A 27,248-nucleotide genomic window follows, 5' to 3' on the forward strand; every position below is an offset into this window, starting at 1 on the left:
GGGACAAGCTTCCAGCAGGACCCCTGGCCCCAGGCTGGTCCAGCAGCAGGAGGGACGGAGGTCCGCCTTGGGTGTGTGCTGGAATCGGGTAGACGGTGCCGCATCCCGGGCACGGCCAGCTCTACCGGAGCAATAAAAGATAAACCCCAGATAACCTGAGTCAATATTTCCCCAGCGGGCCCTCGGAGCCCCCACAGCTGTTTTCCTGATGACCTGGGGGGCGCCCCACCCGTCCCGCACCCTCCTGCCCTCCCCGCCCTCTGGCGGCTCTGTGGGGCATATAAGGCCTGGCCCCTGCCCCGGGCGCTCTGCCCTGCCTTCCTTCTGGCCACCATGGGGCTGCTGCTGGCCCACCTGGCGGCCCTCTGCCTGGCTCTGACCTGGGCCAGGGGCACGGAGCTCCAGAGAGGTGAGAAGGCTGCAGGATCCCCAGAGCAGATGGTCCTGCCTGGAGGAGAGGGGGTCCTCCTCGGCCCAGGCTTTGGGGTGGGCGACCTGGCCCGGCATTTGTGGCCCCACCCCTGCTGACTCTGGGTGCAGAGAGGAAAGGAGAAGGGAAGGGGGAGTCCCTTTGAAGGTGATGGTCCGGCCAGTGTGTCCAGGGGATAGTCCCAGGTGGACGCGCTGGGCCGGGCAGCTGCCTGTGGCTCTGAGGGAGGCAGGGGCCCAGCAGAAGGGGCCAGGCCCCCAGTCCTGGGTGCCAGGGGCCCTTGGAGGGTCGAGACCAAGACGGTCCCCTCTGCAGAGCCGGCTGTTTGCGCCTCTGCTCGGGGGCGGCTTCAGCCAGAGAAGCCCGTGTGAGGGCAGGACAGGGGGCTCTCCATCCAGCGGAGCCACCGGGGCCGGGGGGGCGGGGGCGAACCTGGGGGCCCCCTCTGAGGGGTCTGGCACCACCCTCTGCTGAGTGCGGGCAGGCTGGAGCCAGGGGAGGGGGCACTGGCTGGGGCATCACTGGACAGAGTGTGGCAACGGCCAGGGTAGGGGCCCCCGCAGGGTACGGGCGTGAGGGCGAGGCAGCTGCAGATGCCCTTGCGGGGGCCCGAGACCGCGCGGGCGGGTGACCAGGGGGCCGGCAGAGGGCCCTGCAGGGCGACCTCCCCAGGGCCTGGGCCAAGACCCCAGTGGCTCTGAGCAGCTGGCGGGCGCCTCCGGAGCAGAGGGTCCTTGAGGGAGGCGGCCAGGCCACTCACGCCTCCCCCCGCGGCCCCCAGAAGGCAGAACCCGGAACCACGGCCACAGCGTGTGCAGCTCCTGGGGCGATTTCCACTACAAGACCTTCGACGGCGACGTCTTCCACTTCCCTGGGCTGTGCGACTACAACTTCGCCTCCGACTGCCGCGACGCCTACAAGGAGTTCGCCGTGCACCTGAAGCGCGGCCCCAGCAGCAGTGGGGGCCCGTCCCAGGTCAAGTACATCCTGCTGACCGTCAAGGACGACACCATCTACCTCACCCGCCAGCTCACCGTGCTGAACGGGGCCATGTGAGTGGTCCGGCCGTCCCCTCCTGAGTCCTGGTGACAGGGCTGCGGCCCCTGCCCCCCAGCCTGACCCACTCCCCCGGCCCGCATCTATTCTGGCCAACGGCTCAGAAGCAGAGTGTGGGGTCCGAGTCCAGGTCATCGATTCATTCAGCAAATGCTGATGAGGCCCTGGCAGGAACTCCCAGGGGTGCGGGGCTGGGGAGGGGGCTCAAGGGATTTATTTATCCCGTGCGTCTCTGTCACCTTTTCTGCTGGGAGCCCACCAGGCTCTGGGCTCGCCGTCCTGGCGGCCCAGCGGGCTAGGGTTACGCGGGGCCCACAGGACGCCGTTCCTCCCCCACGTTGTCCAGCATTGTCTGGGGAACAATGGGGCTCTGAGCGCACTCCCGCCCAGCGGTTCCCCACCTGCAGGCTTTGCCCTTTCCCTGCTGCTCGGGGTTTAGTTTCCCACAGCCCGGGCTCAGCGTCGGGGTGGGCACAGGGCCCCAGAGGCGGTGCGGGGTGGGCACAGGGCCTGCCCTCGGAGGCTGGGTGAGGCTTTCCCAGTTCGCCCGCCCTCCTCCCAGGGCTCCTGGGGATTCCTACCAGGAATGGAGCCTGAGGTGGGGTGTGGAGAGGGCCCTGGGCAGGCGTGTGTGGCCCCACCTGGCCAGGCAGGTGGGCAGGGGCTCAGCCACTGCTCAAGTGTCCCCAGAGAGCGGCCACCCGACCCAAGCCCACAGCCTCGGCCCCTCTGCGAGGGGGAGCTGCATGGGCCAGCGTGACCCCCGTGCCCACCCCCAGGGTCAGCACGCCCCACTACAGCCCGGGGCTGCTCATCGAGAAGACTGATGCCTACACCAAGATCTACTCCCGTGCTGGGCTCACTCTCATGTGGAACCAGGAGGACTCAGTCATGGTGCGTTGCGGGGAGGGCCGGGGGGCTGGGGCGCCACGCGGGGAGCGGGGGCACCCTGTGAGGGTCCCTCTGGGCCCTCAGGGCTGCCAGAACTGCCCCCGGGTCTCCCACCACAGCTGACCAGGCTCTGAGCCCCACTTGGCTGTGGGGGGGGGCGACCCTGCGGCCTGCTCACCTGTCCCCTCCCCCGGCAGCTCGAGCTGGACAGTAAGTTCCGGAACCACACGTGCGGCCTCTGCGGGGACTACAACGGCCTGCAGACATACTCGGAGTTCCTCTCCGAGGGTGAGTGCCTCCTTGGGGGCCTCAGTGGGCGGGTGCGGGCGGCCCCCTGGCGCCCTCCAGCCTTGCTGAAGGCCGTGACCCCCCAGGTGTACGCTTCAGTCCTGTCGAGTTTGGGAACATGCAGAAGGTGAACAAGCCTGACGTGGTGTGCGAGGACCCCGAGGAGACGGTGGTCCCCGAGTCCTGCTCCGAGCACGTGAGTCCCCAGCCGCGGTGCGGGTGGGGGCTTTGGGGGGTGGGGAGAGCTGGGGGCGTGAGCAGCCCCACCCATGCCCGCCTCCTGCATCACCCCCCAGCGCGCCGAGTGCGAGCGGCTGCTGACGGCCGCGGCCTTCGAGAGCTGCCAGGGCCTGGTGTCCGTGGAGCTGTACGTGCAGGCCTGCATGCAGGACCGCTGCCACTGCCCGCAGAACGCCTCCTGCATCTGCAGCACCATCGCTGAGTTCTCCCGCCAGTGCTCCCACGCCGGCGGGCGCCCAGAGAACTGGAGGACCGACGCGTTCTGCCGTAAGCGGCGTGCCGGGACAGCGGCGGGAGGACGCAGGGGGCTCACGGGGGTTGACCCCGGGGAGCGTGCTGGTCTTTGTGGGTGCCGGGCAGGGCGGCCTGGTGTGTCCAGGGCTGGGGGCCACGTGTGTGCACCAGACCCTTCATGGTGTCTGCTGCGCCCGCCCCTTGGCTCAGGGGTCTGCCTTTGTTTGTCCAGCCAAGAGCTGCCCTGGGAACATGGTCTACCTGGAGAGCGGCTCACCCTGCATGGACACCTGCTCACACCTGGAGGTCAGCAACCTGTGTGAAGAGCACCGCATGGACGGCTGCTTCTGCCCAGAAGGTGAGGACGCGGGCGGGGAGTGGGGAGGCGGGATGGGGGACAAGCGGGAGAAAGAGCATGAGGGCTGAGACCCTCCCCACACAAGCGCGCACACGCACGCACACGCACGCACATGCGTGCACACACACGCACACATGCACGCACACACACTCAGCGTCAGCTTCCTGCTCCTCACCCCTGGACAGTCCTTCTCCAGCCTGGCCCGTGACCCTGAGTCTGGAGGCAGGTCCCTCAGACACAGTGTGGGTCCACAGCGCCCCCAAAGAGGGGTCTGTGGGTGGGAGGCCGGGTGCACCTGTGGCCCTGGGAGCGGCGGGATCGGGGCAGCTGAGGGGAACGTGTCCTGTTGCAGGCACTGTGTATGATGACATCGCGGGCGGCAGCTGCATCCCCGTGAGCCAGTGTGGCTGCAAGCTGCACGGACACCTGTACATGCCCGGCCAGGAGATCACCAACAACTGCGAGCAGTGGTGGGTGCCAGGGCGGGGGTCCTGGCGGGTGGGGGTCCCGGCGGGCGGTGGATCCCTGTGGGCTGGGGGGTCCAGGTGGGCCGGGGGTCCCGGTGGCCCGGGGGTCCCGGCGGACTGGGGGTGGCAGTCGAGCCTGACCCTGGGCCCTCTGCCTCACAGTGTCTGCAACGCTGGCCGCTGGGTGTGCCAGGACCTGCAGTGCCCCGGGACCTGCAGCCTGGAGGGCGGTGCGCACATCTCCACCTTCGACGGGAGGAAGTACACCTTCCACGGGGACTGCTACTACGTGCTGACCAAGGTGGGCTGGCGCTCAGCGGCGTGTGGGCGCTGGGCCCCTGCCCCACCGGCCGTGTGACTACAGCGCCCTCACCTCCACCCCCACAGACCCAGAACGACTCCTACGCCCTCCTGGGCGAGCTGGCCCCCTGCGGCTTCACGGACAAGCAGACTTGCCTGAAGACGGTGGTGCTGCTGGCCGACAACAAGAAGAATGTGGGTGTTCCTGCCTCCCACCCTCCCAGCTCCCCCGGGGCCACGGCCCTTCTCAGCCCCTGTGTCCCCTTGGCCTTGCCTGCAGGTGGTGGCCTTCAAGTCGGACGGCAGCGTCCTGCTGAATGAGCTGACGGTGAACCTGCCCCATGTGACGGGTGAGTCCTGCTCCAGGTGCGCCGACTTGAGGGGGAGACGGGGGAGGGAGGAGGAGATGGGGGATGGGCAGACCCCCACCCCTTACCGCCCCTCACACCCCCCCTCACGCCCCCCCACCGCCCCTCATGCACCCACTCACCGCACTTCATGCACCCACTCACGCCCCCCCCACCCCTCTGCCACCGTCCCTCACGCCCCCCCACCACCCCTCACGCCCCCCTTACCTCACTTCATGCACCCCCCTCACGCCCCCCCTCACCCCTCTGCCACCGCCCCTCATGCCTCCCCCCTCACCGACCCTCACGCCCGGCCTCACGCCCCTCCCTTGCAGCGAGCTTCTCCATCTTTCAACCGTCCTCCTACCACCTCGTGGTGACCACGACCTTCGGCCTCAAGCTGCAGATCCAGCTGGTGCCGGTCATGCAGCTCTTCCTGACGCTGGACCAGGCGGCCCAGGGCCGAGTGCAGGGTAAGTGGCGCCGCCCGGCTCCCCCTCGCGGCCGCCGTCGGGCCTCTGCGGCCCCCGCCCTTCCCAACCCTGTCCCGGCCCCTCAGGCCTCTGCGGGAACTTCAATGGCCTCGAAGGGGACGACTTCAGGACGGCCGGGGGGCTGGTGGAGGCCACGGGCGCCGGCTTCGCCAACACCTGGAAGGCCCAGTCGAGCTGCGATGACAAGCTGGACTGGCTGGAGGACCCCTGCGCCCTCAGCATCGAGAGCGGTGAGGCTTGGCCGCCGGGCCCCGGCCCCAGGCAGACGGGGTTCCTGGGGGGACGTGGTGGGTGGGTGAGGTGTGGCCGGCTGGCTGCCTGCTGCCTTCTGCCTTGCGGCTGGCTTACGGTGGCCCACGGTGGCAGCTGGCCGAGGGACCCAGCAGAGGGTCTGCTAATCCGTGGGTGGTGGCCTCGACTGGACGCCCTCACACCCACTGGCCGCCTGCCACGTCTGGGGAGCTGGCGAGAGGCAAGGGGCACCTGCCCTGAAGGGGGGGGGCCTGTTTTGGTCCACCGAGGGGCAATGTCTGCTCCAGCCTGGGTGACGGGGAAGCGGGATGCAGGGACGTGCTAGAGCGGCCGTCGCACTGAGGGGGCTGAACCCTCCACAGCCAACTACGCCGAGCACTGGTGCTCCCTGCTGAAGAAGCCCGAGACCCCGTTTGAGAGGTGCCACTCCACCGTGGACCCAGCCGAGTATTACAAGGTGGGTGGGCACGCAGCGGCCCCCGCTCCGGCTAAGCCCCACCCCTCCTGTGGGAAGCTGCTGTGTGTGCACAAGCACGTGTATATCGCTGCTTGTGTGAGTGTGCACATGCGATGAAGGGTGTGTGTGTGCACGCGTGTACGTGCTGTGTCTGAGTGCTGTGCACGCGTGTACGGGCTGCGTGTCTGAGTGCTGTGCACGCGGGTATGGGCTGCGTGTCTGAGGGCTTGTGCACGCGTGTACGGGCTGCATGTCTGAGGGCTTGTGCATGCGTGTACAGGCTGCATGTCCGAGTGCTTGTGCACGCGTGTACGGGCTGCATGTCTGAGGGCTTGTGCATGGGTGTACGTGCTGCACGTGAGTGCTGCGTATGAGTGTAAGGGCTGTGTGCGCGAGTGCTTGTGCACGCGTGTACGTGCTGCGTGTCTGAGTGCTTGCATGGGTGTGGCGCTCCCCAGCCGGCTCCCACCTCACGGCCCGTCTGCCCCCCAGAGGTGCAAGTATGACACGTGCAACTGCCAGAGCACGGAGGACTGCATGTGTGCGGCCCTGTCCTCGTACGCCCGCGCCTGCGCCGCCAAGGGCGTCATGCTGTGGGGCTGGCGGGAGCACGTCTGCAGTGAGTCTCGGGCTCCGGCCGGCCTTCCGGTCCCTGCCGTCCCACCCTGGCAGTCGAGGGGGGAGGGGATGGGGGTGACATCGCAGGGGCCAGTGGCAAACCAGCCTGGGCCTCTGCCTGCATGGAGGAGCTTGGAACCCCTCAGCCCAGAAGGTGGGGCACGTGGCCCCTGTGTGGCCGGGATGGGCCTGGGGTGACCGCTCTGCTGGCCCCTCGGCTGGGCGGGTGTCCCAGCTGGACACAGGGCTTGGGGCTGGCCTTTGGGGAGCAGGAGCTGGGGCTGCCCCACCTCACACAGGCCCCTCCCCTCTGCAGACAAGGACCTGGAGTCCTGCCCCAAGTCTCAGGTCTTCCTGTACAACCTGACCACCTGCCGGCAGACCTGCCGCTCGCTGTCCGAGTCCGACACCCACTGCCTGCAGGGCTTCGCGCCCGTGGACGGCTGCGGCTGCCCTGACCACATGTTTCTGGACGAGAAGGGCCGCTGCGTGCCCCTGGCCAAGTGCTCCTGCTACCACCGCGGCCTCTACCTGGAGGCAGGGGATGTGGTCCTGAGGCAGGAGGAGCGATGGTGGGTGTCCTGGGGTGGGGGAGGGGTGCGCCCCGTCTGCTCGGGGGGCCCACCCCCTGCCCGCCCATCCCATAGAGCCGCTGGGCCTGGCTCACCCCACCTCTCCCTCTCAGCGTCTGCCGGAACGGGAGGCTGAGCTGCATACAGGTCAAGCTGATCGGCCAGGGTAAGTGGCCGCCACCTCGTGCGCGGCCTCCCGCCCCCCACACTCTCCCTTGCCCGCCCAAGCCCCCACCCAGCTTCAGCTGGGCTCAGCGGCCCCTTCCGTCCCGCAGCCTGCAAGGCCCCGAAGATCCATGTCGACTGCAGCAACCTAACGGCACTGGCCACCCGGAGCCCCAGGCCCGTCAGCTGCCAGACGCTGGCTGCCGGCCACGTGCGTTCTGGGGGTGCCGCTGAGGCGGGGGGCGCGGGGGGCTCCTGTGTGGCCCTGAGGCTCCGGATCCTGGGCCTTGGACGCTCGGGCTTTGCTGCCCTCTCATCCCTTGAGGGAGTAGCTGCCCGCGGGCCCTTGTAGGGACCGTGGAGGGGCCCCGGGCAGGCCGTTCTCACTTGCCTCCCAGCCCCACAGGGAGCCTGAGGGTGGGGCTCTGGAGGCTGGACCAGGGCGCGGGGTCGAGGATCGGAGGGTGGGGTGGGAGACACGAGTGAGTGTCTGCAGTGTCAGAAGAGGGGCTGGCCATCCTGGGCCTGGCATCTGGTCCTTGAACCCCTCTCTCCAACCACCCCCCAGTACCAGATGGAGTGCATTAGTGGCTGCGTGTGCCCTGAGGGGCTGATGGACGACGGCCGGGGGGGCTGCGTGGTGGAGGAGGCGTGTCCGTGTGTGCACAATAATGACCTGTACCAGCCCGGGGACAAGATCAGGGTCGACTGCAACACCTGGTGAGAGCCCGGCCCTGCCTCTGACGCCTGAGCGCTCCGCCGGGAGCCTGCCCTGGGGCACGGCCTCCTCCGTGGGGCTGGCTGGGGTCTGCAGGACGCCTGAGCGCTCCGCTGGGAGCCTGCCCTGGGGCACAGCCTCCTCCGTGGGGCTGGCTGGGGTCTGCAGGGCCCTGGTCCTGATGGGGGCTGCGGTACGAGGGCTTGGAGGTATGAGCTGCTGGGGGTTTTCTGCAGGGCTCCAGGCTGCTCTCTAAGCAGGGCTGGGGAGCCCAGGCCCCTGCAGCCCCTCCAGCCCCCATCTCCCTCTCCCCAGCACCTGCCAGAAAGGGCGCTGGGCGTGCACCCAGTTCGTGTGCCATGGCACCTGTTCCATCTACGGGAATGGCCACTACATCACCTTCGACGGGAAGTACTATGACTTTGACGGACACTGCTCCTACGTGGCCGTTCAGGTGAGGCCGAGGGCACGGGCAGAGCCTGCCTCTGTTCTGTGGTCCCTGAACTGCTGGCCCTGGGTTGTCCCAGCCCAATGAGGAGGCTCTGAGCGGACAGGGTCTGGGGTCAGAGGGGAGCCCTTCCTTGGCCCTCCCATTCCACGACCTCCCGCGGGTGTCAGGGGTGAGGGGTGCCCAGGGGCGTGTGTGGGGGATGGTTAAGCCGCCTCTCAGCAGAGGAGGGGCTGGGGTGGGGCCCAGCTGGGGTGGGGTGCCCCTCACCCCGTGGCTGGGTCAGCCTGGCTCACGTGCCCCTGGGCCCCCAGGACTACTGCGGCCAGAACACCTCCCTGGGTTCCTTCAGTATCATCACCGAGAATGTGCCCTGCGGTACCACAGGGGTCACCTGCTCCAAGGCCATCAAGATCTTCATTGGGGTGAGTGCTGCCCCTCCCCGGGGGGTGCATGGTCCCTGGGGACCCCTTGGACCAGGCCAGTGACGGGCCTCTCCCCGGGGCACAGAGGACGGTGCTGAAGCTGGAGGACAGACACTGCATGGTGATCCAGCGTGACGTGGGCCACAACGTGGCCTACACCACGCGGGATGTGGGTCAGTACCTGGTGGTGGAGGCCAGCATCGGGGTCATCGTCATCTGGGACAGGAAGACCACCATCTTCATCAAGCTCGACCCCTCCTATAAGGTGCGCAGCTCCCTGCCTGCCCGGGCCGCCCAGGCACGCCCAGGGCCAGCCCCCTCCCTCCCGCGAGGCCCCCGGGCAAAGCCCCCTGTCCGGCTTGTCTCTGCAGGGTGCGGTGTGTGGCCTGTGCGGGAACTTTGACCAGCGGTCCAAAAACGACTTCACCACGCGGGACCGCATGGTGGTGGACAGTGAGCTGGACTTCGGGAACAGCTGGAAGGAGGCCTCCACCTGTCCGGACGTGAGGACCACCCCGGACCCTTGCACCGTGAACCTGCACCGCCGCTCCTGGTCGGTGAAGCAGTGCAGCATCATCAAAAGCCGGGTTTTCGCGGTCTGCCACAGCAAGGTGGGCGGGGCGCGGGTGTGGGCGGAGCCACCGCGAGGCGGGAGGGGCGTGTGGGCCTGTGGGCGGGGCCACGGGCCAGGGGCTCTCCCTGCAGTGTCACCCCTGAGCTCGGTCCTGTGTGTCCGGACACATGACCAGAGGTCCAGTCTTAACTTTGAGAGACGTGGCTGGATCCCCAGGCTCTCCCATACCTTCCAGGGCACAGCGCGCCCAGACAGCCGTCTGCTCCCGGCAGTGGGGGGTGGGTGTGGTGGGCACCGCTGTGGGACCCCCCTGGCAGGCCCCTGGGGGGTGGTGCCGGGTCACCTTTCCCTGTCCCAGCCTCGGGGCCCTGCGCTTCTCGGGGCACAGGGGAGGGCCTGGCCCCGGCAGGGCAGCGTGGACCCTGGCACATGGAGGCCCCTCCCCAGGTGGACCCCATGCCCTTCTACGAAGCCTGCGTCCAAGACTCCTGCTCCTGCGACGCCGGCGGGGACTGTGAGTGCTTCTGCTCCGCCGTGGCCTCTTACGCCCAGGAGTGCACCAAGGAGGGCGCCTGCGTGTTCTGGAGGACCCCCGACCTGTGCCGTGAGCGCCGGCCTGCCCTGGTCCCTGGGCACCCGCGGGGCGGGGCTGGAGCTGCTGAGTGGGGAGGGCCGTGTCCGTGGTCCCCTCCCCGCCTCCGCCCTCCCCAAGTCTGACGGCACCTCTACCCCCAGCCATATTCTGCGACTACTACAACCCCCCCGACGAGTGTGAGTGGCACTACGAACCTTGCGGGAACCGCAGCTTCGAGACCTGTCGGACCGTCAACGGCATCCACTCCAACATCTCCGTGTCCTACCTGGAGGGTGAGGGGCCCCGTGGGGTGTTGCCCTGCGTGCCAGGCAGGCCAAGCTCGCCCTGCTGCAGTTTGTTCATCAGACAGTCTGCTGGGAGTCTGAGCTGAGACCCCACTCTCAAGGGGAGAGACAGAAAGGGGTCAGGTTAGCACACCAGGAAGTCAGGGGGCCTCTGAGTCAGGAGCGAAGGTGCCATGGGAAAAGAGCAGGTCAGGATGAGGTGGGGGCTGAGGAGGCCTCTAGCTGAGAAAAGCTGGGAACTAGAGGACCATCTGGGGAGGGCGCAGGGGCCATGCCCCCCAGGAGGCTGGGCGGGGCCTGGCTGTCCCTTTGGCCAGGTGGCAGCGCCAGGGCGGTAGCAGGGGCATGGTCCAGGCCCCCCTTCCCAGAGGGCGTCCTGGAGAAGAGGGCCTGCGGGGCGGGGAGGGTCGGCAGGGTGAGGTGGACGGGGTGGATGTGCATCCTCTGCGCCGGTCCAAGCCCAGCGCCCTGTGCCCACCAGGCTGCTACCCCCGGTGCCCTAAGCTCAGGCCGATCTACGACGAGGAGCTGAAGGCGTGTGTCACCAGGGACCAGTGCGGCTGCTACATCGACAACACTCACTACTCACCGGGCACGTCCGTGCCCGCAGGGCACATCTGCCACGCCTGGTACCTAAGCTCCCGTCACAGGGGCCCCGGGGAGGTCGGCGCACACACACAGACATGCACGCCCACTCACACGCACGCACACGGCGGGCGGGAGGGGTGGCCCGTGTTGCCTCTGCACCTCGCCTCGTCCCTGCTCTGCCCACACTGGGAGCCCAGGTGGGGTCCCGAGCCGGCCTTTGGGGCAGCGTCACCCTGAGGCTGCAGGCCTGTCGTGGGGTGTGGGGGGCGGGTGAGGGCACAGGCCGGCGCCTCCTCGGGCCTGCAGCCTCGCGCTTGCTTTTCAGCGTGTGTACCAAGTCCTCAAAAGTTGTCTGCCGGGTTGATAAAGGTAAGCTGCCCACCCCCGGACGCTCCTCCTGGACCCACCTGGGTCCTGGCTGGGTGCAACCTCCTGTGCTTCTGTCCCCGGCCCCCCTGAAGGTCCGCGTGGCTGCCCTGAGCCCCTGTCAGCTCGGAGGTGCCTCTGGTTTGCAGCAGCCCTTAGGGCTCACCTGACACATCTGTGTTTCTCCTGATGGGGAATGAAGCCCCTTCTGTGACGCAGCCTCTATGTTCTGATGGGCACCGCTGAGGGTCCTGGGTGCGGGGTCCTGGCGGGCTCTGGCTGGCTGCTGGTTGGTGGTGGGGGACCCGTCTCCCCTGTGTGGACGGGCTGAAGGGCCTTGGGAGCCTCTGTCTTGTCCCTGATGGGTAGATATTGGCCTCCCGCAGGGAAGATCGTCAACATGACACAGGATGGCTCCTTCTGCTACTGGGAGTTCTGTGGCCCCAACGGGACGGTGGAGAAATACTTCAACGTCTGTGTGTCCACCTCAGCACCCTCAACCCCCACCACGACCACCTCCGCCACCTCAACCCCCACCACGACCACCTCCGCCACGACCACCCCCACCAGCACCACTCCGACCCCCAGCACAGGTAAGGCCCCCTCCCCTGCAGGGGGCCTGCCTTCCCCTGAGCTCGGCAGGGACAGCCCTTCTAGGCAGGCGGGAAGTAATGACCTGCCTCTCAGCTCGGGGCGTGTCCCCCGCCCCCTCCCACATTTCAACCACAGCCCCAAGCCCAGAGCAGGGTGACGGCCACACGGACCTGCAGGAGCCAGGGCTGGAGGAGGCCGCCAGTGCCCTGGGTCCCTCAGCTGGAGTCGTAGCTAGTGCTGAACAGGCCGCGGGTGTATAACAGCCACCGGGAAACAAAACATGAAAATGAAGAGATTTAACAAACCTCAAACCTGTACAATGACCTTCTCTCTCCCCACGTTTTACCGCAGCGTCACCTTCCTCTTCACCCACGACCGGTAAGTCACGTTAGCAGCTGGTCCCATGATGCAGGGCGAGGAGCAGCAGAAAGCGTGCCTCCCTCGAGACCCCGATGCGGGCTGGGCTGGGAGGCCGGACCACCGGCTCAGGGACTGGAGGTGGTCTGTTTTGGTGACCTGATTCCTGATTTGCTGAGCCCAGGGACTCATGCAGGGGACTTGACCAGCTCTGGGTGAAAACACTGGTCAAGAGTCCAGCCTGAGCCCCGCCAGCGGGCTTCTGGGCTGAGCTGGGTGGCCCTTCCTCGTTCATTTGTTTGGCTTATGGATTTGAAGGTAGCTGAGGAAGGGGCACTAGGCTGGTGCCTCAGGCCTGGTCTGTCACTGGCGGGGCATGGGGGTCTCAGGTTTTTAGCTGCAGAAAGAGGGGAGAAGTAGAGGGTGGAAGTTTAGGCTCAGCCTGAAGTCTCTGAGCCTGCTCCGGGCCCTTTGGTGGTGATGGGGACAGCTGGTCATGAGGGTCTCTGGGTTCTCTGAGCCCGTTGACCTCCCGAAAGGCGCGCCCCCACCTGACTGGCCAATGCCGGTCTTGCTCGCCTAGTTTCCTACTGCTCCTGGTCTGACTGGATCAACAACGACCATCCCAGTACCAATAGTGACGGCGGGGACCGAGAGACGTTCGACGGAGCCTGCAGGGCCCCCCAGGACATCGAGTGCAGGGCGGCCGTGGAGCCCTTCCTCAGCTGGGAGACGCTGGGCCAGAAGGCTCAGTGCAATGTCTCCGTCGGGTTCATTTGCAAAAAAGAAGACCAGTTTGGAAACGGACCTTTTGAGGTCTGCTATGACTACAAGATACGGGTCTATTGCTGCCGGCAGAGGGATGAGTGTCCTACCTCGACCCCAACCACCACCCCGCCAACCACCACCCCACCAACCACCACTCCACCGACCACCACCCCACTGACCACCACCCCAACCACTACCCCACAAACCACCACCCCAACCACTACCCCGCCGACCACCACCCCACCAACCACCACTCCACCGACCACCACCCCACTGACCCCCCCAACTGACCACCACCAACAACCACTACCCCAACCACTACCCCACAAACCACCACCCCAACCACCACCCCGCCGACCACCACCCCACCAACCACCACTCCACCACCCGCTGACCACCCACAACCACCACACCACCCCACTGACCACCACCCCAACCACTACCCCAACCACTACCCCACAAACCACCACCCCGCCGACCACCACTCCACCGACCACCACCCCACTGACCACTACCCCACTGACCACCACCCCAACCACTACCCCACAAACCACCACCCCAACCACTACCCTGCCGACCACCACCCCACCAACCACCACTCCACCGACCACCACCCCACTGACCACCACCCCAACCACTACCCCAACCACTACCCCACAAACCACCACCCCCCTGACCACCACCCCACCAACCACCACTCCACCGACCACCACCCCACTGACCACTACCCCAACCACTACCCCAACCACTACCCCACAAACCACCACCCCAACCACCACCCCCCCGACCACCACCCCACCAACCACTACTTCACCGACCACAACCCTGCCGACCACCACCCCAACCACTACCCCAACCACTACCCCACAAACCACCACCCCAACCACTACCCCGCTGACCACCACCCCACTGACCACCACCCCAACCATTACCCCAACCCCCACCACAACCACAGTGACCCCAACTCCAACACCCACTACCACAGAGACCACCACCCCCACCACTACCCCAACCACCACCCCGCAAACCACCACCCTGCCGACCACCACCCCGCCAACCACTACTTCACCAACCACAACCCTGCCGACCACCACCCCAACCATTACCCCAACCACTACCCCACAAACCACCACCCCAACCACTACCCCACAAACCACCACCCCACTGACCACCACCCCACCGACCACCACCCCACTGACCACCACCCCAACCATTACCCCAACCCCCACAACAACCACAGTGACCCCAACTCCAACACCCACTACCACAGAGACCACCACCCCCACCACTACCCCAACCACCACCCCCAACACCCACGACCACAACCCCACCCCACCACAACCACAGGGACCACCACCCCACCACCACCCCCAACCACCCACCCCCAACCACTACCCCACCACAAACCACCACCCCAGGGACCACCACCCCACCACAAACCACCACCCCACCACAGGGACCACCACACCCACAGACCACCACCCCAGCACTCAGACCACCACCCCAACCCATTACCACAACCACCCAACAACCACCAGACCCCTCAACATTTACCCACACTACCACAGAGACCACCACCCCACCACTACCCCAACCACCACCCAGAGACCCACCACACCACCACACAACCACCACCCCCCCAACCACTACCACACCAACCACAACCCTGCGGACCAGCCACCACCACCAACCATTACCCCAACCACTACCCCACAAACCAGGCCACCCAACACCCCCTCCAAGGACCACAAACACCCCACCACCACAACCAGGACCACCAGACCACCACCCCAACCATTACCCCCAACCCCCCCAACAACCTCACAGTGACCCTAACAGAGACTCCAACACCCACACCACAGAGACCACCACCCCCACCACTACAACCACAACCACCAGCCCACAAACCACCACCACAACCACAGGGACCACCACCCCCACCACAACCACAGAGACCACCACCCCCCACAACCACCCCACCCATTTACCACCAAACCACACTCAAACACCCCACACAGTGACCACCACCCCCCCACCAACCACAGGGACCACCCCACCACCCACAACCACAGGGACCCCACCACCAACCCCCACACCACAACCACAGTGACCACACCACCACAGGGACCCCCCACCCCACCCCACACCCACTACCACAGAGACCACCACCCCACCACACCCCACCACAGTCCCAACCACCAACCCCCAAGCTCAAACCACCACCCCACAGTGACCACCCCCACCACAGGGACAGACCACCACCCCACCCCAAACCACAGGGACCCACACCACACCCCACAGAGACCACCACCACCACCCCACCAACCACCACCCAGCCAACCACTACCCCAACCCCCATCCCAACCACCACCCCACAAACCACCACCACTACCACACCACAGGGATCCACCCAACCACAGGAACCACCCCACCAGTCCACAGTGGGGACATCACCCCCATGTCTGCCGGACTGCAGATGGACTGGCTGGCTGGATTCTGGTAAACACCCAACGACCACCACCCCACCACAACCACAGTGACAGGATGGAGATGTTGAACCCAACAGGACCACAACTTGAGAACATCTGCGAGACGGGCTGGGTAGCCAACATCTCCTGCAGAGCCACCATGTTTCCCAACACTCCTCTCCAAGAGCTTGAACAAACTGTGGTGTGCAACACCTCTGTTGGGCTTGTGTGCAAAAACCAGGACCAGAAGCCAGGGGGAGCCACCCCACCTGCCTGCCTCAACTACGAGATTAACGTCTACTGCTGTTTTGTTCCACGTAACTGTGTCTCCACACCTTCGACGACCACTACCAAGACCCCAGGCTCATCATCTACCACCCGTTCAACAGAGACTCCAACCCCAACACCCACCACCACAGAGACCACCACCCCCACCACTACCACAACCACAGGGACCCCAACCGCAACACCCACCACCACAGAGACCCCAAGCTCAACATTTACCACCACAACAGAGACCACAACTCAAACAACCCCAACACCCACCACCACAGAGACCACTACCCCAACCACTACCACAACCACAGGGACCCCAACCCCAACACCCACAACTACAGGGACCACCACCCCCCACCCAAGACCACCACCCCCCACCACAGAGACCACCCACCCCACCACTACCCAGACTGCAGATGGGGCTGGCTGGACACCACCCCAACACCCACAACCACAGTGACCCAAACAACACCTCTGTTGGGCTTGTGTGCCAGGGGAACCTGCAACCCTACCACCAGCCAGGGGAGCCACCCGACCTGCCTGCCTCAACTACCCGAGAGACCACCACCCCCACCACAACCACAGAGACCACCACCCCCACCACTACCACAACCACAGGGACCCCAACCCCAACACCCACCACCACAGAGACCACCACCCCCAACTACCACAACCACAGGGACCCCCAACCCCAACACCCACAACTACAGGGACCCCAACCCCAACACCCACCACCACAGAGACCACCACCCCCACCACTACCACAACCACAGGGACCCCAACCCCAACACCCACAACCACAGGGACCCCAACCCCAACACCCACCACCACAGAGACCACCACCCCCACCACTACCACAGAGACCACTACCCCTACCACACCCACAACCACAGTGACCCCAACACCCCAACACCACCACCCCAACTACCACAGGGGACCCCCCAACACCCACAACTACAGGGACCCCAACCCCAACACCCACAACCACAGAGATCCCAACTCCCATCACTACCACCACAACAGAGACCCCAACCCCCATCACTACCACCACCACAGAGACCCCAGCTCCAACACCCACTGGCACAGTGACTCCAGGCTGGCCATCTACCACCACCAGCACAGCTGTGGAGCCCTCTAGCACGCCACTGACCCCGACGCTGACAATGCCGACGGTCACTCCAGTGGGAGGCACCACCCTTCCAGGTACTTGGACACCAGTGTGGTTTGTACTCATGGTTCTTCCTCTCATCAGGGGTGCATCACAGCTCCTGGGAGTTCAGACAGGTACCTCCACTCTTCCCAGGGAATGCAGTTCCCAGGAAGGTTTTAGAAGGGCTCACTGGCCGTCCCACCAAGACCTACGGCCAAGTGTTCACAGAGGTGCTGACCCTCAGCCTGTGCCTGCTCCCACGGGATGTCTTTCCTTGGGCATGGCTGCTCGTGGCCCACATCCTCAGCCTACAGCTATATGATGGGTTCTGTGGGCAAAGCCCCCCTGCGGGAGCCACCAAAGGACCTGGGGCCTTGTGGGGAGTCAAGGCTGCTGGCCGGGCACCCTGGGAGACCCTCCTCTGTCCCCCCACTCCCACTGGTGCTTCCCCACTGGGGCTTCAGGGGCCAGTGGCCAGCTCCTCCGGGCGGAGCAGTGTCCCATGGTAGCCGCCCCGTTACACACCCCGAGGCCCGTGGGCCTGACGCCCCGTCCAGCCCCGAGGCCTGGAGCTGGGACGTGGATGGGAGGCCTCCACACAACGTGCTGTGCCTCCAGGGCGCTGCCTGTGTGTGTTTGCTGCCATGCCGCCTGTGCACTGAGTGGACCCCCTCAGCCCTTACAGCACCCTCCATTCTTACAGGCTCGCCGACCCCGGGTCCCACCTCCTCGAAGACCACCCCCACCCCTGGATCCACGACGGGGCCGCCTTTACCCAGCACAAGCCCCGCTTCCAGCCCCACGTCAGCAGGACGCCCATTGACCACGCCAGAGTCCACCAGCACCTGGACCTCCAGTGTGTCCACCTCCACTGTGACCCCAGGAACCTCCCCCCACATTACCATGAGCACCAGCGGGGTCACCCCTTCCCACTTGATTCGATGCTGCTTCTTGAATGAGACCTACTATGCCCCAGGTAAGCAAGCTCTTCGTTCTGATTCAGCAGCTCAGGCTGGTGGTGCTCTGGGTTCCCGGTGCTTGGGGGTCACTCAAAGGTCTGCACTGACAGCTTTCTTGGGAAGCTGGGTGCTAGGCCTGGGTGGATGTCTCCATGGCCGGCCCCACGTGCTGCAGCCACAGATCGGGGCAGTGGGAGCTGTGGGCTTCTTTCTCGTGGCCTCTGGGGGAGCTAGCCTGAGTGCTCGGGGTGGCGTCAGCACTGGTCTCTCCCCTTGCAGGCGAGCTGGTGTACAATGGCACGCATGGAGACACGTGCTACTACGTGAACTGCTCGCTGGAATGCACGCTTGAGTTCTTCAACTGGTCGTGCCCGTCCACACCCTCCCCAACACCCAGCCCATCCACACCTACCACCCACGAACCCCGCACATCCAGCACCCCGCCCCCCGGGGTCCCCGGGTGTCCAGACTTGGATCCTCCCAGGCAGGTCTGTGTCTGCGGCGGCTTTTGTCCCCTCTGGCATCTAAACCCCCACATGCTGCCTTCCTGTAGGTCGTGCCCTGCCTCTGCCCCACACCAGCCCAGTCAGGCCAAGGCTTCTGGCAGCCTGCTGGGCGCAGGGTGTGCGGGGGCCGTCCCGCCTTCTCCCCCTGGCTGGCTGCCCTCCTGGACAGGGTCGCCCTTGGCTTTCAGCCTCCTGGGCACGGCCTCGCCAGCACGGCCCAGCCCTCCCGTGTGGGCCAGGCCGGTGGCGCCGACCCCGTGTCCTTCCCGCCCCTGCAGGAGAACGAGAGCTGGTGGATGTGCAACTGCACCAGGGCCACGTGCAAGTACAACAACACCGTGGAGCTTGTGAAGGTCAAGTGCGAGCCCCCGCCCATGCCCACCTGCACCAACGGCCTCGCGCCCGTGCGCGTCGAGGACCCCGACAAGTGCTGCTGGCACTGGGAGTGCGACTGTAAGCCCGATGCGCGGGGACCCCCGCCTGCTCCCCGGGGGTGCTGCAGACCCCAGGCTGTCGTGCTGGCTTTGGTGGCTGGGTGCCCGCGGAGAGTCAGGCCCCCGTCGGGAGCCGTTTCTCCTGCCTCCTGCTGGCTCCTCCTCTCGGCCAGGGTCCAGGAAAGGCCGGGGCCGGCCTGGTGGAGGGTGGCCACCGCCGAGAGCGGGGCGCAGAGGAGGCGTCGGGACCGAAGCTGGGCCGCTGTGGGCCGAGGGGCGCGTGCCCTCTCGGGCCCAGATGCCCTGAGTGCCCCGGGAACCAGACTTCAGGGCCTTCCGCAGTTTCTGCTTGCCCTTCCCACCCGAGCCTTGAGCATGTCCTGTCCCCGTCCTGCCCCCAGCTGGGGGTGCGGCGCAGGCTCACCCCACTTCCTCCGCAGGCTACTGCACGGGCTGGGGGGACCCACACTACGTCACCTTCGACGGGCTCTACTACAGCTACCAGGGCAACTGCACGTACGTGCTGGTGGAGGAGATCAGCCCCCGGGTGGACAGCTTCGGGATCTATGTCGACAACTACCACTGCGACGTCAACGACAAGGTGTCTTGCCCCCGGACGCTCATCGTGCGCCACGAGACCCAGGAGGTTCTGATCAAGACCGTGCAAATGATGCCCATCGCGGTGCAGGTGCGCTGGCGGGGCGGGCGTCCTCACGCAGCGGGAGGCTGGGCTGCCCCCGACCCAGAGCCAGGCTTGGAGAGGTACTCTGAGGACACATCTCACAGGCCCTCTGGAGGCCTTCAGGGGCCCCCTGACCTCCGCTGCTCACGCCCCTAACCACTCACCCTGGACACAGGTCTCTGAGGCAGGCGCCCCCTCCCTGAGGACAGGGGCTGTCTACACACCACGTAGGGAGTCCTACCCGCTTTCGGGGTCCCCAGGCCTCCCGGGCGGACCGTGAGGACGGTGCCCCTGCCACCTGGCTCCTGGGATTAGTCAGGACAAGGATCTGGCCCAGTGTGATGGGAAGGAAGCGGGGAGGGGGAGGGGTGGCCCCCACGGCTCACCCCGCCCCCTGACCCCCCGCCCCGGGGTTCCTGCCGCAGGTGCAGGTCAACAGGCAGGCTGTGGCGCTGCCCTACACCAAGTTCGGGCTGCGGGTGTACGAGTCGGGCATCAACTACATGGTTGACATCCCCGAGCTGGGTGCCCTTGTGTCCTACAACGGCCTCTCCTTCTCCATCCGGCTGCCCTACCGCCTGTTCGGCAACAACACGAAGGGCCAGTGTGGTGAGCCCCTGGGGGAGGACGGCCTGGCAGAGGCTGGCTGCGGGAGCTGCTCCCCAGGGGTGGCTCTGCACACTGCTCAGGCCCCCACGGGCCCCCGGCCACGTCTGGGTCTGGCCCCTGTGGGAGGCCAGTCGGAGCTGCGTCTGTGCCCTTAGGCCCGGCCAGGTGCCCTCCAGGGACCCGGGCTGGAGCAGGGGTCCCGGGGGCTTGCCCTGCTGGACGGCCGGGCCTGGCGTGTGTTCACGTGGCCTCCCCACCCGCACAGGCACGTGCACCAACAGCACCTTGGATGACTGTGTGCTGCCCAGCGGGGAGAGCATTGACAACTGCGAGGTCGCGGCCGACTCCTGGGTGGTGAACGACCCCTCCAAGCCACGCTGTCCCCACACCGGCTTCACCACCAGGCGCCCGGCCCCCTCGCCTTCGGCGGGCACCAGCAGCTTCCCCACGAAGGGCTGTGCGTCTCCGCTCTGTGAGCTCATCAAGGACAGGTGATCCGCCCCGGAAGCCGCACCCCGACCTGGTCTGCCGCGGAAAGGCCACTGGCGCTGGGCCTGGGGCTGGGAAGGCAGATGGCAGTCACAGCGGGGCCAGGACTTGGGCTCCTGTAGGGTATCCAGGGCCCTTTGTGACTCCCCCCATCCCGTCTCTCCTGCCTCCTGAGATGGTGCAGCGTCTGCTGAGCTTGAAGGCTGGGGTAGGCCGGTTGACCCAGGATAGAGTTAGCATCCATAGCTGATGTTGGGGAGGGGAATCTGGGCTTAGAGAGGGGGCCAAAGCTGCTATCAGTGGGAGCGAGCCCCTCACCCCCAGAGGTGTGTGTGTGGAGGCCAGGACGGCCCCTGCTGGCCTTGCTGGGGGACCTTGGCACCTGGTGACCACTTAGACACAGACCTTCCCTCTCTAGGGGCCAAGCACAGTGCTCTTCCTCTGGCCTCAGTGCTGGCGGCCATGGCCTCAGGCCAGCCCCTGCCCCCGAGGCCAGCCCAGGCCCCCGAGGCCACCCCGAGCCCCCGAGGCCAGCCCATGCCCCCGAGGCCAGCCCGAGCCCCCGAGGCCGGTGCCCCCGAGGCCAGCTCGAGCCCTTGAGGCCAGCCCGAGTCCCTGAGGCCAGCCTGTACCCCTGATGCTCTGTTCCCACTCTTAGCACACGGGCATCGGTCTGGTGGTACAGGCTGAGCTGGGCCCCCAGGGGGTGCAGCCCAGATGGAGGTGCTGGGCAGGGTGACGTGAGAGGCTGGGGGCACCAGCCAGCCCGTGACCTGCATTCCTCCTCCACAGCTTGTTTGCCCAGTGCCACGCCGTGGCACCCCCCCAGCACTACTATGAAGCCTGCCTGTTCGACAGCTGCTACGTGCCCAGCTCGAACCTGGAGTGTGCCAGCCTGCAGACCTACGCGGCCCTGTGTGCCCAGGAGGGCATCTGCGTGGACTGGCGGAACCACACTGGCGGGGCCTGCCGTGAGTACCCTCCTGCCCCGCCCCAGGCTCAGTGGGAATCATGGCTGGGTGGGGGGCCAGGCCACCTGAAGACTGACTGTGCTAACCCCTGTGGGGCTGGATCCCCGCCTCCTGGCTCGGGACAGCATGAGGGGCTGAGGCCATGCTTGGCCTGTGTGGGACGGGGTCCTATGAAGGGGCTGGGCGGGGGTCAGTGGGGGTGGGGTGGGGGCCCAGGCCCCTCCCTCTGACGCTGCCCTTCCCCAGCGGTGACATGCCCTGCCCACCGTGAGTACCGGGCCTGCGGCCCCACGGAGGAGCCCAGCTGTAAGTCCAGGTCAGTCACGGTGGAGGTGCTGGGACGGCCGGCTGGCCCTCTGTGCTGCTCTGGGCAGCCCTGTCTGGGCCTGGCGGTCCCACCCATCCCCACACCCGTCTCCTGATGCCCTCCTCTAGCCCCTCCCAGCCGAACAGCACACGCCTGGTAGAAGGCTGCTTCTGCCCCGAAGGCACCACCAGCTACGCACCTGGCTTTGACGTCTGCGTGGACCTGTGCGGTAGGCTGCCCACCGCGTGGCCTCTGCCCTCCCCTTCCCGGGGCTGAGCCCAGCGCCTGTGGCAGGGGCCCGAGCTCACAGGGCCTATCTCCTCTCTCTCCTAGGCTGCGTGGGGCCCGACAACGTGCCCAGAGAGGTAGGGCACCCCCTCGGCGCCGGGGCCAGGCCCTCCCATGAGCCCTGCATTTTGGGGGGCGGGATGGGGTGGATGAAAACCTGGGACCCTCGGAGGCGGAGTAATGAGTCCCTGAAGTCCTGGAAGGTTGAGCCAGTGCGGGGCCCATCCACCCGCCCCTCTGTGCGCCCGCCCGCCCACCCCGCCCATCTGCCCACTAGCCCCGGATGCTCTGGCTACACCTGTGGCCTGTCTGCCCTGTGGCGTGCGTGTCTCTGGCACGTGGCTGGTTCTTTAGCTCTGCTCTGCGTGAGCCCCGCAGACACACCTGGTGCCTCTGCCACGCACCAGGCCTGTGGGCCCACGGAGCAGGTCCCAGCTGTGGTGTGAGTGTGCTCCCCAGAGCCTGCCCCGGGCACGCGGAGGTGGGGAGGGCTCGGGGTTTCCCGCCGGCCGCTCCGTGGGCCACGCGGCACAGTGCTGTCTTACGCTGACCGGGGCCTGCTCCCCATCCCCTGCAGTACGGGGAACACTTCGAGTTCGACTGCAAGGACTGCATCTGCCTGGAAGGCGGGAGCGGCATCATCTGCAAGCCCAAGACGTGCCGGCCGGAGCCCCGGCTGGAGTGCGAGGAGGATGGCACCTACCCGTTCACGGAGGTGGACCCTGCCAACACCTGCTGCAATCTCACCTCCTGCAGTAAGGCCCCCACCGGCGGGGCACGCGGTGGCCGGGCTCTTGCGTGGTCCGGGAGGCTGGGGCCTCAGGCGTGTCTGCGGGGCGTGGGCGCTGGGCAGGTGGGGGTTGAGGGGTCCCAGGCCCAGGGCCTGCCCTGCCTGGGGCAGCGTCTGCAAACTCACCAGCGTGTCCCCACTGCCTGCAGAGTGCAATGCTAGCCTGTGCAGGGAGAAGCCCCCGCTGTGCTCACTGGGCTTCCAGGTGAAGAGCGAGATTGTGCCCGGGAGGTGCTGCCCCCTGTACTCGTGTGGTAGGTGGGCCGGGCCAGGTGGGAGCGAGGCCTAGGGTGGGCAGGGCTCCAGCTGGGTGTGGGGGGCAGAGGACAGCTGAAGGGGCCCCTGCCTGGGGGCTCAGGGTCTGCCTGGTGGAAGCACCCAGCCCCATGCCCCCACGCTGTCCACTGGCTGTGCATCCGCCCCGGGGTCCGGCAGGACAGTCTGACCCTTGTTCTGGTTCTTTCTCCCAAGTGCCCAAGGGCGTGTGTGTGCTGGAGCACGCCGAGTACCAGGTGAGCCCTGCTGGCCGTGGGGAGTGGTGTGGGGGCGCAGAGGGGCTTTGGGGGCAGGGTCCTGGGCAGGCTCATGGTCAGGCTCGCCAGACGCTTGGCGGCGTCCTGGAGGAGGGGAGGCGCCGCGTGGGCCCACCTCACCCGCCCTCCCTGTGCCCAAAGCCCGGCTCTCCAGTCTATTCATCCAAGTGCCAGAACTGCGTCTGCACGGACCGCAGGGACAACGCCACGCAGCTCAATGTCATCGCCTGCACCCACGTGCCCTGCAACACCACGTGCAGCCCGGTGAGCAGCCCCGCCCCGGCGCACTGGGCCCGCCCACCTCACGCCACGCCCCGGCGCGCTGGGCCCGCCCACCTCACGCCACGCCCCGGCGCGCTGGGCCCGCCCACCTCACCCCCAGGGGCCCTTCCTCTTCCCATGCCAACCCCCCGGTGTCCTGCAGGGCTTTGAGCTGGTGGACGCTCCCGGGGAGTGTTGCAAGAAGTGCCAGCAGACCCACTGCATCATCACCCGGCCTGGCCAGCAGAGCCTGGTCCTGAAGGTGCGCCCCCGCCCCCGCCCGCAGGGCCGAGAACGTCCTGCCTCCCGTCAGGACACCTGTCTGGGGTTTTGGGCCCTCTGGGTGGCTTCTCCAAGTCAGGCCACCGCTGTGGGACATGGACCATCTGGGGACTGTGGGCCGCGGGTCCCTGGGCCCCTCCTATGTCACTGGCTCTGCAGCTCTGGGCCTATGGGCTGCACTTGGCAAGGTGGTCAGGGAGCAGCCTGGAGGGCTCCTACCTGGCCTCACACAGAACTCCCCCGACCCCGACCTGCAGCCCAGAGACATGAAGAGTGACCCCCTGAACAACTGTACCTTCTTCAGCTGCGTGAAGATACACAACCAGCTCATCTCATCCATCTCCAACATCACCTGCCCCGACTTTGACCCCAACACCTGCGTCCAGGTGAGCAGGCCCGTCACTCCTGGAGTGGGGCCCTGATGTCCCTGGGAGGTTGGGCTCCATTGCAGGATGTGGCAACAGCTGCAGGCTCCGCTCTGGGCCCTTCTGCAGGAACTGCCCCTTCCACCCTCTTGGCAGGGGGCACTGTCACCACGGGGGGGTCTGGGGTCCCAACTGTCTCTCCTGCCCCCTAGGGCTCCATCACGCTCATGCCCAATGGCTGCTGCAGGAAATGTGAGTGTGGGCCTCGGGCGGGTGGGCCCTGCGGCCCAGGCCTGGCGGGGGCTCCCTCTGGGCCCCTTGAGGGGAGGGGGTGGAAGGGGATGGTGCCCTTGGAGCCCCGTCCCCTCTGTGCCACTCCCGGCTGGACACTGACTTTGAGGACATCACCTGGGGTGCCCAGGAAGCCTGAATCCCTTCCAGGAGCCCATGATGACCCAGCTTGATTGAGGGCCCCGGAGTGGGTGGCGGTTGGGAAGGCAGGAGGAGGTCGTGAGGGGGGCAGGAGGGCCACAGAAGGCGGAGACCCCCTCCCAGCCTCTGCCTCTCTCCCCAGGCGTCCCTCGCATTGAGACCAGCGTCCCCTGCGCTGCCATCCCCGTCATGAGGGAGATTTCACACAATGGCTGTACCGCGTTGGTCTCCATGAACGACTGCTCTGGGTCCTGCGGGACCTTTGCCATGTGAGTCCTGGGCGCCGGGGCCTGGTGGGGGCCGGGTGGGGGAGGCTGTGCCCGCCGCAGCGGGCGGCGGACCCTGACCCTGCCTCCCCCAGGTACTCGGCCGAGGCCCAGGGCCTGGACCACAAGTGCTCGTGCTGCAGGGAGCAGCGCACCAGCCAGCGGGAGGTGACGCTGCGGTGCCCGGACGGGGGCGCGCTCCGCTACACCTACACGCACGTTGACAGCTGCCTGTGCCAGGACACCCTGTGCGAGCTGCCCACCCAGCGCAGGGCCCGGCGCTCCTTGCCCCTCGGGGTGGCCCCCGGGCGGGGGTGAGGGGAGGGCCCGCCCCCACCGTCCCGCGTCCCCTTCCCGATGATCCCTTCAGCTGCCTCGCCTTCTGAGCTGACTTTCTCTCTGCAGGTATTTATTTTCTGAGCCTTTGTTCGATTCTTTGCTTTCCAAAATAAACTTGGGCAGACACGCCGTGTTGGTGTGCTTCAGTAGTGGCTGGGGGCCTGGGTGGGCTGCTGGGCACAGCCCAGGTCTGGCCACTTCCAGGGGGGTGCATGGGGCCTGGCCACCAGGCTCTGCACGCGGGACATGGGGAGGGCTGTGCTCGGATGCCTGTCCCGCCCTTGGCGTGCACAAAGCCCTCTCTGTGCCTTCGAGATGCTGGAGGCTACCCCTGCGGGAGGCCCTCCGAGCCTGAATTTGTGAAAAAGGAGCCACTGAGCTGCGTTTGCACCTGTTTGTGCGCATGTGAGTGTGTGTTTGCCTGTGTGACCTGTGTGTGAGTATGCAAACATTTGCATACATGCGTGTGAAATGCACTTCCTCCTGGGGGAAATAGACACAAGCCTGGTCCTGAACCACGTCCCACCTGCTGCCAAAATGACAGACAGTGACCTTATGGGTCCGCCCGGGCCGCCGTAAAGCATTTGGCAGGGCCGCCAGACCCTTCAGACCAACCTGACGGAGCTGCAGGGGGCTCTGGGGACCTGGGCTGGAGGCGGCCCTGTGTGTGTCCACGTGTTCACCTGCCCATGCGTGTCCGCGTGTGTCCACCTGCCCACGTGTGTCTGCGTGGGTCCACTTGCCCACACGTGTCCACGTGTGTCCACCTGCCCATGTATGTTGCGTGTCCGCTTGCCCGCATGTATCACGTGTCCACTCGCCTGTATGTGTCCACCCTCCTGCGTGTGTTGGGGAGCTGCTTTGTGAGCTGGCCGAGCCGCCAGAGTGGGAATTCTGGGGAGGGACCATCTGACGCTTTGTGGCCGAGGGCAAGGCTGGTGGCCAGGGACCCTGAGGCTGGGAGGCGGCCGGGTGCCCAGGCGCCTGGGCTGAGGACCCTTGAGCACAGCATCACCTGTGGGCATTGTTGGAGGCCTAAGAGGAGGGTGCTGACCCCCTGGGACGGCCCCTAGTACCCTTTACCCCAGACACCTGTCTGCCACATTAACGCCTGAATGATGGATGGCTGCTGGGAGAAGCTGCCCCGGGGCCAGCGGGCTTGCCCAGGGCAGACCCAGGCCCCCCGCTCCATCCACTGCTCTCTCCTCGGCTGGACGGTTCCCTCCCGGCCCATCCCTGACGGACACCAGGTCAGGATCCTGCAGCAGCAGCCCCAGCCCAGGTCCTGGCTCCCGGTGACCCCAGGAGCTCACACAGCTGCTGGCCCTGCCCTGTGGACTCCTGGGCGGTCAGTGGGCCTGGGTTCGCCTTGGCGCTACTATGTCCCTCCCTGGAGCAGAAGTTTGCTAAGGCAATGGGGGCTGCCCGCCCAGCTGCATGGCCACGGCGGGGTTTTGGGAGCCTCGGAACCACCCCTGCACCTACCTCAGGCTCTGAGCTCTTCCTGTGCCCAGCCTGGCTGTGGGGGCCGTGAGCTCTGGAGGTGGACGCTAGCCCCGCCCGGCAGCGCCAGCCCTGGGGCCTGCGGGACAGGAGTCGGTGGCAGGAGCTGCGGCCTGTGGGGCAGGGGGGCCTCAGTCTCTGCCCAGCGTCCGCCTTCTGGGGCCCCTGAGAAGTGGGGGCTCCCCGGTGACCGGGCAGGGGTGGGCTGCACTTCCGGACCTGCTAGTTTAAGCCCAACAGCCCTGGCTTGTCTCTTCCGGACACACGGGTTTCATGAGGTTTTGTTTGGAAGGAGGTTTTCGGCTTAGAAATATTTTGACGACCATCAGCAGACGGTCGTGGAGGCAACAGCCCCAGGCCCAGAGAAGTCAGGGGCCGCCTCCGCCCCACCCACGCCGGACAAATGAACCAGAGAATAGCTGAACATATGCACGCACGCCTCGGTGACCCCA

At 66.5% G+C, this 27,248-nt stretch overlaps 1 protein-coding gene across 1 annotated transcript; it reads left to right on the forward strand.

Annotated features, from left to right (window-relative positions):
• Positions 1-333: 333 nt before the first annotated feature.
• Positions 334-25,272, forward strand: LOC102279739 (mucin-2-like). Its single transcript, XM_070358884.1, is given in 55 exon segments — positions 334-409; positions 1,212-1,482; positions 2,266-2,380; positions 2,575-2,665; positions 2,752-2,861; positions 2,962-3,172; positions 3,372-3,497; positions 3,850-3,967; positions 4,127-4,265; positions 4,352-4,459; positions 4,545-4,614; positions 4,947-5,084; positions 5,171-5,335; positions 5,720-5,814; positions 6,307-6,433; positions 6,749-7,004; positions 7,118-7,170; positions 7,280-7,380; positions 7,738-7,889; positions 8,203-8,341; positions 8,650-8,760; positions 8,846-9,025; positions 9,132-9,371; positions 9,782-9,938; positions 10,070-10,201; positions 10,695-10,842; positions 11,127-11,170; positions 11,554-11,760; positions 12,702-12,987; positions 13,525-14,202; positions 14,267-14,372; positions 14,751-14,853; positions 15,194-15,444; positions 15,446-16,042; positions 16,158-16,293; positions 16,296-16,534; positions 16,536-16,833; positions 17,484-17,756; positions 18,019-18,227; positions 18,524-18,698; positions 19,120-19,367; positions 19,787-19,970; positions 20,236-20,461; positions 21,252-21,430; positions 21,677-21,746; positions 21,866-21,966; positions 22,071-22,102; positions 22,603-22,780; positions 22,965-23,069; positions 23,287-23,327; positions 23,490-23,612; positions 23,773-23,871; positions 24,469-24,508; positions 24,831-24,957; positions 25,050-25,272. Coding segments are annotated over 55 exon segments (9,207 nt in total).
• Positions 25,273-27,248: the final 1,976 nt, after the last annotated feature.

This window comes from Bos mutus, chromosome 22, assembly GCF_027580195.1.
Source record: "Bos mutus isolate GX-2022 chromosome 22, NWIPB_WYAK_1.1, whole genome shotgun sequence".
NCBI classification, from domain to species: domain Eukaryota; kingdom Metazoa; phylum Chordata; class Mammalia; order Artiodactyla; family Bovidae; genus Bos; species Bos mutus.